The 13,707-nt window shown below is 56.8% G+C and overlaps 1 protein-coding gene across 6 annotated transcripts; it reads left to right on the top strand.

The window, feature by feature from the left end:
• Positions 1-2,055: 2,055 nt before the first annotated feature.
• Positions 2,056-11,390, top strand: IRAK1 (interleukin 1 receptor associated kinase 1). Of its 6 annotated transcripts, none has more exons than XM_044763982.2 (15): positions 2,056-2,293; positions 2,377-2,544; positions 2,651-2,782; positions 2,901-3,004; positions 3,194-3,382; positions 3,615-3,679; positions 3,906-4,020; positions 4,438-4,545; positions 4,658-4,905; positions 5,404-5,611; positions 6,069-6,134; positions 7,700-7,936; positions 8,621-9,070; positions 9,556-9,699; positions 10,253-11,390. In XM_044763982.2, the coding sequence occupies exons 1-15, from the start codon at positions 2,158-2,160 to the stop codon at positions 10,262-10,264; spliced, it is 2,382 nt and encodes a 793-aa protein (XP_044619917.2). In that variant the 5' UTR covers positions 2,056-2,157; the 3' UTR covers positions 10,265-11,390. The 6 variants fall into 6 exon arrangements, with proteins under 6 accessions (XP_044619917.2, XP_070359141.1, XP_070359139.1 ...); XM_070503040.1 differs by having other exon boundaries at positions 2,057-2,293; positions 8,621-8,852; XM_070503038.1 differs by having other exon boundaries at positions 2,057-2,293; positions 8,621-9,056.
• The last annotated feature ends 2,317 nt before the right edge of the window (positions 11,391-13,707 follow it).

The following is a 13,707-nucleotide window of genomic DNA, read 5'->3' as shown; positions in this document are numbered from 1 at the left end:
ATTGTGGGGTTTGCAGGCCTTGTCACACCCTGCCTGTGCTCCCTGGCTTCCTGTAAGGCTGTGAGTTCTCAGGAGCTCCCTGCCCCACCACAGCTGTCCTCACCAGGCTGTTGCTGGGCTGGAAGGGATGACAGAACTGCTCAGAGTCCAGCTTCATGTGCAAATGTGGACACACCTACTAGAAGATACACTTGAAAGTCCTGGCCTTGAAAGTTAAAAAAAAGGGTTGAAATGCAACTTGTGTGTATTGAGCATCCCTCATGTGCCAGGCCTGTCCCAGGAGCTGCAGTCCAGCAGTGAGCAAGTAGGACCAAGTCCCTGTTCCCTTGGAGCTTAGTATGTGCATGCATGATAATTTCCCATACTCAGTTGGTAGTCTCAGTAAGGGCTGTCCTCATGATAAGCCACTTGAGGCTTAGGTCATAGCTAGCCTCCTCTTTGGGAGTGGCCAACAGTGGCTGTGGCTTCTGGGAAGAGGCTCCAATGGAGGGCTCGTCTTGGGCAGACCCAGTTTCTGGAAACTGCCGTAAGTCCCTGGGAAAACAGCTTAGGGGGGAACCCTTTGGGGTCAGGATCAAGAGGGCAAGGGGGGCCCATCAGGGAAGGTGACCTATTGCCTTGCAAGTATGCATCCAGCTGGAGAATCTGCTTGTGAGGTGTTCCCCTATCTAATGGGGGAGGTGGGCAAGTACAGAGGCTCAAGAAGGATGCATTGGAGATTCCCAGGGGGCCTAGGGAGTTTTCACCCTAGCTTCCACCTGGGGAGCTGTTGGAGCTCAACCTTGTCGCACCAGGGCCAGGAAACTGCACGTTCAAACTCCTGGATGCAGGAGCCCTGGTGCATTCACAGAACCCGAATGAGTTCTGGATGGATTAAGGCTGCTGACATGTGCAGAGAGCTAGACGTGAGGTGGGCGGGCAGGGGCCAAATGATGACAGCGCGGAGGCTGCACTGGGACCCCATCAGAGGCCTTCGGGAACCACAGGAAGGTCTTAAGCAGGAAAGCAATGTGGCTTGATTTTGTGCCCGAGGAAGACCACCCAGACAGAGACAAGGCAGAGAAGGATCAGGAAGCAGGTTCATCCAGGTAAGAGGCAGTAGTGAGAGAGCAGCGGGCCTGTGGGGAAGAGATGGGCTCCACAGATATTCAGGGAGATGACAGGAACATAGTGGCTGCTACTCTGGGGCTGGGGAATGGAGGGGTGCCAGAGAATCCGAAGAAATCAGTGGCTGCAGAGCATTGTGGGAATGGGCAAGAGAGAAATTGACGAAGGTGTCCAACAGGCTCAGAACAGCTGGGTGCCTGGTGACTGCTTCAGAGAACAGGGGTAAGAGGGGGCCTCTGCCGTCCTCACAGAGGAGAGTGCAAACTGAGGCAGAAGTATGACAGAAAGAGAGAGGAGGGACAGCAGTTGCTGAAGGCCTGTGTTTAAGAGAGGTAAATGTGTTTTCCGTGTTGGTGGGAAGGAGCCAGCAAAGAAAGAAAAGGGGCAGATACTGTAAAGAGCTAACAATCGCCGGAGCAGGTCCCTGAAGGAGCCGAATGATGGGATCCAGGGCGCAGGAGGTGGGCAGAAATCCTCGGAGCTGGGCTGGCCTGCCCTACAAGCTTCCAGACTGTTCTCCCTGCACCCAGCCGGACGGCTAGCTGACGGGAGTCGGCCCGGGCCTTTGTGGGACCCACATCTGACCCTGTCCTGCCCGTCTCTGTGACGACGCTCCACTGCCTCCCAAATAAAGCCAAAATTTCTTAAGGGGACTTCCCAGGGACTCTCACAAAGCCCGGCTCTAGCCCTTTCTGGAACGTCCAGTGCCTTGGCCGAGCCCTCTGGCCCCAGTGCTGGGAACGGCTGTCCTCCCTCCCTCACAGCCCCCCTCGGACGGCCCCTCCTCCTGGAAGCCCGGCCCGCTGACGCAGCCTTCGCAGGGAGGGACCCCGCGCGGCGCCCCCGTGTGGCCGAGGCGCGCGGCGGCGGCGGCGGCGGCGGCGGCGGCGGGCAAGATGGCGGGGGGCCCGGGCACCGCCCCTTCCGCCCTGCCGGGCGTCGCACGAGGCCAGCTTAAAGGGGAAGTGAGTCAGTGTCCGCGGACCGGGCCGGCCGAGGCCCGCGCCCGCCGCCGCCCGGAGAGGCCCCGGCCCGGCGGCGGCGGCGGCCATGGCCGGGGGGCCGGGCCCGGGGGACCCCGCGGTCCCCGGCGCCCAGCACTTCTTGTACGAGGTGCCACCCTGCGTCATGTGCCGCTTCTACAAAGTGATGGACGCCCTGGAGCCCGCCGACTGGTGCCAGTTCGGTGGGTGGCGGCGGGCCGGCGAGGGTGGGCAGGGGGGCGCTCGGGCCCCGGATGCCCAGGTCTGATGCCCTCCCGTCCCACAGCCGCCCTGATCGTGCGCGACCAGACCGAGCTGCGGCTGTGCGAGCGCTCCGGGCAACGCACGGCCAGCGTCCTGTGGCCCTGGATCAACCGCAACGCCCGCGTGGCCGACCTCGTGCGCATCCTCACGCACCTGCAGCTGCTCCGGGCTCGGGACATCATCACGGCCTGTGAGCGCGCGGCCCGGGACCCCCGGGCTGGGGGCCGCCCTCGGCCTCCCATGGGGCTCCTCCCCCCGGTTGGGCCTAACCGTCCTTTCCTTCCTTGGCGTCCCAGGGCACCCTCCCGCCCCCAACAAGCCCCCCAGCACCACCGCCCTGAAGCCCAGCAGCCTCTCTGCACCCTCTGAGGCCGAGGCTCTCAGCCCCCGGAAGTTGCAGTCGTCAGCCTCCACCCTCCTCTCCCCAGGTAAGAGGGCCCGGATGTTGGACTTGCTGGACCTGAGGAAAGGGCCACCTTGACCATGGCCACGGCTGTACCCTCTGCCGCCGGTCTCTGCCTGCCTCTCACTGATGTCTTTATGAAGCTTTTCCAGGCTCCCAGACCCATTCTGGGCCTGAGCTCGGCCCTGTCCCAAGCCTTGCTGCCCTCCGGCCACCACCGGCATCCCCAGCCCCTTCCTCTACCAAGGTAGGTGGGTCCTGCCCCCAGCAAAGGTTTCAGAGAAGGAGCAAGAAACCCAGCCTTTAGTACATCTGGGAGCCCCAACTAGCCCGCTGGAGCCAGCTGGGAGGCAGCTGGGGGAGGTGGGGCACGGGCTTGCGGCTGGGCAGAGGGGAGGAGACAGGTCCTCACCTGATACGGAGTCTCTTCCCACAGCCGAGCCCAGAGAGCCAGCTGTCCCTCCTGCAGGGGGCCCACCCCTCTCCGTTCTGCTGGCCCCTCCATGAGATTTCCCGGGGCACTCACAACTTCTCAGAAGAGCTGAAGATCGGGGAGGGTGGTTTTGGGTGTGTGTACCGGGCTGTGATGAGGAACACAGTGTACGCTGTGAAGAGGCTGAAGGAGGTGGGTGGAGCATCTCAACAAAGGACCTGGAGGGGGGGCAACAGACCCTCACTTTTCTGGTCCCCCCACACTGCTTCCCTATGCAGCTACTTAAGCCCTCTGATTCCCCGGGTCAAGGTCCCTGGCCCCTTGGTTGGTCTGGGCCCAGGACAGGTGGCCGTGGGTGTGGTCCTCAGTCCTTGGCTGCGAGAGCCTCATGCTGCCTGCATACTGTTTTCCCTGGGGGCTGCAGGAGGCAGATCTGGAGTGGACCACTGTGAAGCAGAGCTTCCTGACCGAAGTGGAGCAGCTGTCACGGTGAGCCTGGGGCATCCTTCCTGACTGGTGGCAGAGAGAGCCACACCAGGGCCCCATTAACCTCCAGGACCACACACCACTCCACCTGGCTCCCTCAGGCCTCCAAAGCCTGCCACGCCCAGCCTAGCTGAGGAACCAGCAGGGACTACCCACCCCCGCAATGGCCAAATGGAAACCGTGGTGGAGGCTGGGCGCCAGAGCACTCAGGCCCCACTTTTTCAAGCAGGTTTCGTCACCCAAACATCGTGGACTTTGCAGGCTACTGTGCTCAGACTGGCTGCTACTGCCTTGTCTACGGCTTCCTGCCCAATGGCTCCCTGGAAGACCGCCTCCACTTCCAGGTAGACTTACCCGGCGTGGCCTGCCTCCCTGGACCCGCAGCACTCTTGGCACCTAGGCTAGCAGGGGGCAGGGCCTGGGCTCTCAGCCTCTGGGAGTAGGTCCCACCAGCAGGCAGGGCCTGAGCTCAGGGTTTGACCTAAGGTGGGTCCCTGTTTTCCCTGGAACTCTTTCCTGTGGCGTCTCCCTGGCTGTTCCTGCATGCCCAAGAAGCTGGGCCATGGTGCCTCTAAAAAGGGGGTTGTCGACTCAGAGTGGCCTGACTCCAGCTTCTCCCCTGCGCAAGCACCGTAGCCGGAGTCTCTTGTCAGTGTCACCTTTGGAAAAAGGGGCGAGTGGGCAGCAGCAGCTGGGCCCTGCCTATCTTGTGTGGCATGCACAAGCCACAGGGCAAGAGCGTCCTCGACCTCCTCTTTAAGCACTCAGGAGAAGCACACTGGTTGGGGGAACAGGGAGAAAGCTTGCACCAACATCCTGATCGCCTGGGACGAATGAATGAACTCCGCGAACTGGGACCACCAGAGTCGGTAACGACTCCCAAAAGCACGTCCCGTAGGCATGCTGTACGAAGCATTGGGATGGCTTAATCTTGACCCTCTGGTGAAGTAGCTCATGGAGATTTGGCTCCTTGTTTTCCAGAAGGGGAAACAAGCAGAGAGTGAAGTGGCTTGTCCAGATCCCGTGGTGACAGGTGGAGGGAGGGTTGGGGGTCAAGGAACGGTGGCCCCCCAGCCTCCCCTGTGCCCCCTGCTCCCTCTGCCGCTCCAGACCCAGGCCTGCCCCCCTCTCTCCTGGCCTCAGCGACTGGACATCCTTCTGGGCACAGCTCGGGCAATTCAGTTTTTGCATCAGGACAGCCCCAGCCTCATCCATGGAGACATCAAGAGGTGAGGAGGGGCCGTAGCCTGGCGGCTAGGGCCCCTGAGAACTGCAGGGGCAGAGTCTACGGCAAGGGGATGATGCTCCCAAACCTGCCAGCAGGGAGCAGTGGCACCTGTTTGCCAGGGCCTGGTGTCTTATCCCGAGGAGCCCTGCCATGAGTGGCCCCTGTGAGGATAGGCCCACCCTCTCCTGCTTGAGGCCAAGGTGGGGACATCAGAGCTGGAGGCCCCAGGTCACTGAGTACCTGGCATGGGACAGGTGTAGAAGCAGAGGTCAAGGATGCACCCCGCTAATGAGCAGGGGCCGAACTGTACGAGGGTGCCCTGGCAGCTGCTGGCTCAGAGCCCCCCAGGTAGCTGGATACTTGCTTAGCGCCAGCCGCTTTCTCTGGGTGAGGTGTGAGTTAGTGGCCCCAGTCCGATTTCATCAGGGCCAAGCAGATGTAGGGGGCAGGGCCAGCCAAGGCCAGGGCCAGGCTGACACCACTCCCTTCCATCCCCAAGTTCCAATGTCCTTCTGGATGAGAGACTGATGCCCAAACTGGGAGACTTCGGCCTGGCCCGTCTCAGCCGTTTTGCAGGGGCCAACCCCAGCCAGAGCAGCACCGTGGCCCGGACACGGACCGTGCGTGGCACCCTGGCCTACCTGCCGGAGGAGTATGTCAAGACAGGGAGGCTGGCTGTGGACACCGATACCTTCAGCTTCGGCGTGGTGAGCTGCCATACCCTCTGCTGGCTTGAGGGGGGAAGCTGTGGCCAGGCAAAGGCAGGAGGGCCTGGAGAATTCCTTGTGGGGCCAGAGGCCAACCCAGCAGGAAGCTAATGGAGCTTCAGCTCCAGAGCCCCTCCCTCTGTGGCACAGGCCCCTTCCTTGGCCCTGCACCTCATTTCATATTTGTCATCATACATTCTTGTTCTTCAAGTGGACCCTCCAAAGCCCTGAAGCTTCGGTCCCATAGCGTGTGGCTCTGTTCCTGCTGGGGGACAGTCCTCATCTGCCCATCCAAGGGCCATGCCCGTCAGCCCTAATCCACACCTTAGTAGCCTCTTTGGGCTGGGCTACCCTGTCCACCCCACAAGCCCCTCTGCACACGGCCCGTCCCACCAAGGCCTGGAGCAGCACCAGGCCAGAAGCCGCTGCTACGCTCTGCATCCTGCCCTCTCTCCAGGTAGTGCTGGAGAGCCTGGTCGGCCAGAGAGCTGTGAGGACGCATGGTGCCAGGACCAAGTATCTGGTGAGCCTCCTGAGGCAGGGAGGGAGGGAGGTGCTGCTCCTAGCAACCAAGAGGTGCAGCCCTGGAGGGCAGAATGATCTGGAACAGAGCACCCCATAGAAGCCAGCCTCTGCTGCTGACTCATCTTTGAAAGTAGGCAGGGCCCCAAACAGCTTCCTTCACCTTGCCGAGGAGAAACCTGTCTTTCTTCTGCAGATGCCATAGGCCTTTCCAGACCTCACCAGGGCTGGGGGAAGGGGAGGGGGTGTCCCTGCAGGGCGGTCCCAGTGTGCTGGGACCAGAAGCTGCAGTGGAAAACAGAACACAGAGGCCTGGGAGAGGCTGTGGGAGAGAATCGGGCAGGCCTGAGAAGCCTTCTCTCAGGCCCCAACGGGCAAGCTGCAGACGAATGCTCCATGTTGTGGGGGCAGGTCTGAGCAGCCCCCTCCCCTTCCTCCTTGGTTCCTGTCTGCCTCACCATGGACTGAGACAGGGCCAAGAGACCTGGCATCTCGTCCCAGCTTGAAGGTGGTATTGGAGCAAATTCCTGCTCTTTGCTGGGCCTGTTTCCTCATATGCAAGCTGACTTCGCACACTTAACAGCACTCGGACACCTCCTGGGCCCAAAACGTCCTCTGTCAATGTTTGCTCTTCACGGTTTGCAAACTGCTAGACCTCCCGCTGCTTCTGCTCCTGGCTCTGGGCTATTTCCGTCCATTACTTGGTTTCAGCAGGTCCGGGCCAGAACCCAGGAGCCCCCTGCCTTCACTTTCCCCATCTGTCAGCGTGTCCTGTTGGCACCATCTCTAGAGCCGACCCCAGCTTGGGCTGCTCTCCATGTGGTCATCGCTGCCACAGAGCAGCACGCCAGTCTCCTCAGAGGTCCCTCTTTGGTCTTCTTGGACCCTTTTTATTTGTTTTCTGTGCCGCGGCCAAAGCAATCTTCAAAAACAGAAAGAGATCATGGTGGCCCCTTTGCTTTCCTCTGTGCTTGGGGCGAAGGCTCAATCCCTTAAGGTGGCCCAACCCCACAACTCTCAGGTCCTGCCGCCAGCAGCCTTCTCTCATCTTCCAAACTTGGCTGGCTCTCTGCTGCCTGCCCCAGGACCTTTATGGGAGCCTTTCCCTCTACCTGAAAGGCACCCCCCCCCCCGCCCGACCCAGGTGCTTCCTCCTGGGCCTTTCCATCTCAGAACTCAAGTTGGCCTCCAGTCCCGTTTTCCCCCGGGGTGCTTCTTCATGGGGCACTCCTCTTCTCCGCTCTGCCCTCTCTGGCTTGGTCATGCCTTCAGATCCCAGCTCAAGTGCCACTTACTCAGGCCCTGGTCAAAACCCCATGGGCCTCTCTGGCACAGCTCTACATTGGTTTATAGGCATGTGTGGGCACCTCTCCCCACCAGGAAGTCAGCTCTGTGAAGGTGGGCCTATGGCGTTCTATTTGTCACTGTATCCCTAGGGCCTAGGGCAGTGCTGGGTGCACACTGGTGCTTAACGCATCCCAAGAAAGACCACAGGAGTCAGTGCCAAGGGCCTGGGGGGTGTGGCTTCAACGCCCCAGGGCCGTTCTCACAGTATCTGTCCCACAGAAAGACCTGGTTGAAGAAGAGGCCGAGGAGGCCGGGGTGGCCCTGAAAAGCACCCAGACCACAATCCAAGCAGGTCTGGCCACAGATGCCTGGGCTGCCCCAATCGCCACCCAGATCTACAAGAAGCACCTGGACCCGAGGCCTGGGCCATGTCCACCCAAGCTGGGCCTAGCCCTGGGCCAGCTGGCTTGCTGCTGCCTGCACCGCCGGGCCAAGAGGAGACCCCCCATGACCCAGGTAGTCCTGCGGTCGGGGGGCAGTTGAGATGCTGGCCACCTCTGGGGCACAGTGGCCTACCAGAAACCCCACATTCCTGGCACTGCCCTGTAGTGAACCACAGTGCCTGCCAGACCTTTTTCTGGAGACAGAGTCTCCAAACATTCCTCACTTGCCCTTCGCTTTTGTTTGGGGTGGCCAGAACCCCACTGAACCCCCCTTGGTAAGTAGAGACAGGCAAAGGGCTTTTACTGCGCCCCCTTCTGGGTGCACTGCGCCACTGCATCTGCCTTTTCCTGTCCCCTTCCTGACCCCCACCTCTTCCCCTCTGACAGTTGAGAATACAGAAGGCTTATTTGAGGGCAGCAGGGCAGTGAGATCTGCTTTCTAGAAGACAGAGAGGAGCCACTCTTAGTTCTTAGCTTTGGTGGCTGTGACTCTCAGCACTCCCTGTGACAAGGACAAAGGGGCAAGGCCTAGAGCTTTCCCGGGGGCAGAGTGTACCAGCTTAGTTGTCCCTGCAACCCCCAGAGCATCTGCGCGAGGCCTGGGGTGGCAGCCCAAGCCCCGAGGCAGGTCACAGACAACCTGGAGCAGCCCTGTGAGGGCCAGAACTGGTCTTTGTGGCCAAGCCTGGCCCACCCAGGAGCTGCGGAGAGCTCCCCGCAGGCAACTCGCCCTGAGAGTCCCTCCCTCTCCTCGCAGGTGTACGAGAGGCTGGAGAAGCTACAGGTAGCAGTGACAGGGCTGTCCCTGGAGCCAGAGGCTGCCAGCCACAGCCCCCCTTCCCCGCAGGAGAACTCCTACGTGTCTACCGCCAGCAGTGCCCTGAGCAGTACCAGCCTGAGGCCACCCCTGGCAGTGCCCTCAGGAGCCCCAGCCCAAACTACAGAGCGGCTCCAGAAAGGCCCCAACCAGCCCGTGGAGAGTGACGAGAGTGTGTCCAGCCTGTCTGCTGCCCTGCATTCCTGGCATCTGACCCTGAGTTGCCCCCCAGGCCCAGGCCTGCCAGGCAGCCCTGGGCAAGGGGCTGCCGCCTGGGCCCCAGCACTCCTTGGGCAGGCCGGCTGTACTCAAGGGGGCACTGCCAGAGAGTCAAGCTGGGGGAGTGGCCCGGGTACCCGGCCCACAGCTGTGGAAGGTAGCTGGGGACAGGTACCCAGAAGAGGGACCAGGGGCCTCCTTTGACAACAGTCTCCATACTCCCCGCCCCCAGCCTTCTGGGAGGAGAGAACTGGGGCCTGCTGTTAAGCTCACTTGATCCTTAGCAAGCTCTAGGCCGTGTCTCAGAGCAGGCAGCCTGCCTGTCCTTGGACAGGGGCACAGAGGACAGCCCGGTGCTGTCTCGTCTACCCAGGCCGTGCCCCCAAGATGGGTGAGAAGAGGCCAGGAGCTCACTTCCTGAAAACTGGGAACAAAGAAGGTTCTGTCCAGGACCAAACTCCTGGCCTAGCTGGGAGCCAGGGCCATGGCGCAGCCCCTTCCAGGCCCTGTCCTCAGAAGGGGAACTGAGGACTTCTGTCTCGAAGGGGCAGGGAGCTAGGCTGGGGGCAGGGAAAACTTGTGAGGCTGGAATCGTCAGCGAGGAGTTCCCAGGGACAATGGCCCCTGCAGCTAAGAAGGTGCTGTCTCCACCTCAGGATCACTCATGGACAGCTCTGCGTCATCGCAGCCACCGCAGATTGTTATCAACCCGGCCCGGCAGAAGATGGTGCAGAAGCTGGCCTTGTATGAGGATGGGGTCCTGGACAGCCTACAGCTGCTATCATCAAGCTCCCTCCCAGGTACCCCCGGGACTGGCCCCATGTGACCAGAGGCTGCAGGTGACGGGGCTTGGACCCCAGAGGGGCCCTGGCTGCCCCATATGTGCTCTGCAGCTGGATGGCCAGCCACCGGGGGCTCTCAGGCACGTCTCCTCATGCCAGCCCCAGACAGCAGAGCATTTGTTCTGATCGTGCGTGGACGAGGCTGCTGCCCTCCAAGGGTATGGGACAGCGCAGAGGCCGGCCACCCCCTCTAACGATGGTTAGAAGCCCCACACCTCCCTTGGGAAGTTGTATATTCTGGGCTAGGCCCTGTCCCAGCTCCCTCACCTCCTGACAATGGCACCTTCCCTTAGACTGGGGGAGCCAGCGCCCCGCCATGCTTCTAACACTTCCGAAGCCCCGGTAGGCATTTGCCATTCCAGGTGCTATTTGAAGAAGTGCTGCTTAGGAATAGAAACCCCTAGTTCCAGAGAGTGCCCTGGGAGCTGAGGAGGAAGCACAGCCCAGCCCTTGAGCTGGGAGCCCTTAGCCTCCCCCATTTGCTAACTGGCATTTCCTGTTCCTTCTGTAGGCTCGGGCCTAGAGCACCAACATAGGCAGAGGCCCGAAGAAAGTGATGAATTTCAGAGCTGATCCGTTCACTTGGGCAAATCCCCAAAACCCGGAAGTCAAAGTTCTCATGGCTACAAGTTCTCATGGCACGCGAATCCTCGGCAGCCCATGGGCAGTGGGGGTGCGGGCCCCAGCCTCGCGGGGGAGAGCAGGTGGTGGCCCCTGCTGTTCTCGCAGTGTGGGCACAGGCAGGGCTCAGAGCCACCCAGGCTAGCTGCTGGAAGCCATCAGTAGGGCAGGACGGCTCAAAGGCCTGCCTTCGGTCCAGCATTTGGGGGAGGAAAGCTGATGTCATGGGAGGGGTGTTAGTGGGGCAGGAGAGCATGTCTGAAGGCTGCTAGCTGCACAGACTGAGGGAGTGGGGCCGCTGGTACAGTGGGACAGAGCAGGTAGCCGACTCCCCTGAGGGCTGGGCAGGGTGTCTGCAGCCCAGGCCTACAGCAGCGGCCCTTAGCCCTTCTCTTAGGATTTGCTGAAGCCCTGGGGGAAAGGGGCCACTCTGTAGAACAGAGCAGATGAGGCCTGGGGCCCTCCCAGCTGCTTGTAATTTGGAAAAGTGAGGTGTGGCCAGCCTATGGTTTAGTCCCCCAGCTAGAAGTGAGAGTTCTGAGATGCCCTAGAGAGTCCAGCAGCACACCCCATCAAGCCAGTGTCTGCAGGCTTCACCAGGGACCTGGGAGCTAGCTTAAGGTGACCACCTGCTAACCAGGACACCCCTAGGTGCTACAGACGGGCACCGAGCCAGGTCAGGCTCCAGAGGCCACAGGCTCAGCCTCAGGCTCAGGCACTGGTTGTGACAGAGGGGCCACTACCCAAAATTTGGCTAGCCAAGGCCTGTGTTAACCCAGACAGTGAGAAGCCCCAAGAAGGCAGGAAGTTGGGAATAAGGCAGAGAGGGAGGAAAAAGAAAATGGGACTTACGATTTTAGAAGCAAGCCAGGTTTCGTGTAACTGAGTGTCTTCAAAAGTAGCCCAGGGCTATCACACTGGCTTACAATGATTTTATGTCCTCAATCGTGACTCACACTACATGCCCCACGAAGCTAGGCATTGGCAAAGTCCCAGTTGTCCTGGAGTAATAAAAGCTTACATTTCGATCTCTGGCTGTACTAGTGGAGTTTTTTGCATGGAAAGCCTTGAGCTTTTCCAGTGCTTTTCATCTCAGGGTTCTTGACTGTCCAACCCCAAACAGCAGAGCCCCCCCGCCCAGTCCTCTGGAGGCTCGTTTCCAGTCCCAGTGAGCCACCATACTGCTATCAGATCCACAGCACTGCTACCCAACAGTGCTTTCACAGGTGGTTAAATTTTCCCCATGTATTTTATGGATTTTGATGCTATTGTAAATGGTGTCTTTATTTCATTTTCTAATTGATCATTGATAGTGTATAAAAATACAATTGAGTTTTATATATTGGCTTTCCATTCTGTGACCTTGCTTAAATTCGCTTAGTCCTAGTAGTTTTTTGGTACTTGGGATAGTCTCTATACAGAATCCTTTCATCTGCAAATAAAGACAGTTTTACAGCTTCCTTTCCAATCTGTATGACTTTCAGTTCTTTTTCTTGCCTTATTGCACTGGCTAGGGCCTCTAATCAAATGTGGAATAGAAGTGGTGAAAGTGGACATCCTTGCCTTGTTCTCAATCTTAGGTGCAAAGTGTTTTTACCACCAAGTATGATGCTAGCTATAGGATTGTCATAGATGTATTTTGTCAATGTGAACCACATCAATTGATTTTCAAGTATTAAACCAACTTTGCATTCCTTAGATAAAAACAGCACTTGGTCATGTTGTGTTATCCTTTCATATATTGCTGAATTCCATTTGCCAATATCTCCTGAGAATTTTTGTATCTATATTCATAAGGGATATTGATCTGCAGTTTTCTGGTAATAGCTTTATCTGGTTTTGGTATCAGGGCCTCATAAAATAAGTTGGAAAGTGTACCCTTCTTCTCTTATGTTCTTGCAGGGCCTGTGTATGCTGAGTGTTACTTCTTTAAATGTTTGATGGATTTACCAGTGAAGCCGTCTGCACCTGGACTTTTCTTTGTGGACAGGTTTTTAATTACAAATTCAATTTCTTTAATTAGATATCAGGCCATTCAGATTTTCTGTTTCTTTATGTGTCAGCTTTAGTAATTTGTGTCTTTCAAGGAACCTGCCCATTTTGTCTAAGTTGGCATAAAGTTAATAATACCCCCTTATCATCCTTTTACGTCTGGAGGATCTGTAGTGATGTCCCCTCTTTCATTCCTGATATTGGTAATTTGTGTCCTTCCTTTTTCTCTTGATCAACCGAGACAGACGCTTGTCAATTTTACTGATCATTTCAAAGAACCAAGTTTTGGTTTCATTGATTTTTCTCCATTGTTTGCCCATTTTCTAATTTCTTGATTTCCACTCTTTATCATTTCCTTTCTTTTACTTACTTTGGAGTAATAAAACTTATTTGGGGTTAATTTATTCATCTTTTTCCAGCTTCTTAAAGTGTAACCTTAAATCATTGATTTTAAACATTTCTTTTTCTAACATAAGCATTTAAAGCTATAAATTTCCTTTGAGGACAGCTTTAGCTGCATTCTACTCATTTGGATATATTCTGTTTTCATTTTCATTCAGTTCATAATGTTTCTAATTTCCTTTGTGATTATTTCTTTAACCAGTGACCTACTTAGAAGTATATTTAACTTCTAAATATTTGGGGATTTTGCATATATCTTTTTGTTGTGTATTTTTAATTCCATCATGGTCAGAGAATTTACTCTGTACAATTTCATTTATTTTAGACTTATTGAGAGGAGCCAGCCAGGTGGCGTAATGGTTAAGTTCAAGCAGTCTGCTTTGGCAGCCCAGGGTTCATGGGTTCAGATCTTGGGTGCAGACCTACACACTGCTCATCAAGCTGTGCTGTGGTGGTGTCCCACATACAAAGTAGAGGGAGATTGGCACAGATGTTAGCTCAGGGACAATCTTCCTCACCAAAAAAAAAAAAATATTGAGACTTCTTTTATGGCTTAGCATATGGTTTAGGTTGGTGAATGTTCCATGTGTGTGTGAAAAGAGTGTGTATTTTGCAGTTGGGTAGAATGTTCTATAAATGTCAGTGAGGTCAAGGTGGTTGGTAGTGCTATTCAAGTCTTCAGTATCCTTGCTGCTTTTCTGTCTACCAGTTCTGTCTGGCAGACTGAGAGAAAAGTATCGCAGTCTCCAACTGTAATGGTGGGTTTGTCTTTCAGTTCTGTCAGATTTTGCTGCATCTATTTTGAACCCGCAAACCCCAGGCCACCAAAGCAGAGTATGCGAACTTAACCGCTATGCCACCGGGCTGGCCCCCTGTTCTTTTCTTTTAGCTTATTAGTGTCTTTATATTTATTTTTATTTTTATTTGTTTTAGGAAGATTAGCCCTGAGCT

The sequence above is a fragment of the Equus asinus genome, chromosome X, assembly GCF_041296235.1.
Source record: "Equus asinus isolate D_3611 breed Donkey chromosome X, EquAss-T2T_v2, whole genome shotgun sequence".
Taxonomy (NCBI): domain Eukaryota; kingdom Metazoa; phylum Chordata; class Mammalia; order Perissodactyla; family Equidae; genus Equus; species Equus asinus.
This window is presented reverse-complemented; position numbering and strand designations above follow the sequence as displayed.

Excerpts from the sequence above, each read along its gene's own strand:
- IRAK1 (XM_070503038.1), top strand. The coding sequence starts at position 2,158 with ATGGCCGGGGGGCCGGGCCCGGGGGACCCCGCGGTCCCCGGCGCCCAG. Across the intron at positions 5,612-6,068 it reads ATACCTTCAGCTTCGGCGTG|GTAGTGCTGGAGAGCCTGGT; the intron begins GTGAGCTGCCAT and ends CCCTCTCTCCAG. Across the intron at positions 7,937-8,620 it reads GGAGACCCCCCATGACCCAG|GTGTACGAGAGGCTGGAGAA; the intron begins GTAGTCCTGCGG and ends CTCTCCTCGCAG.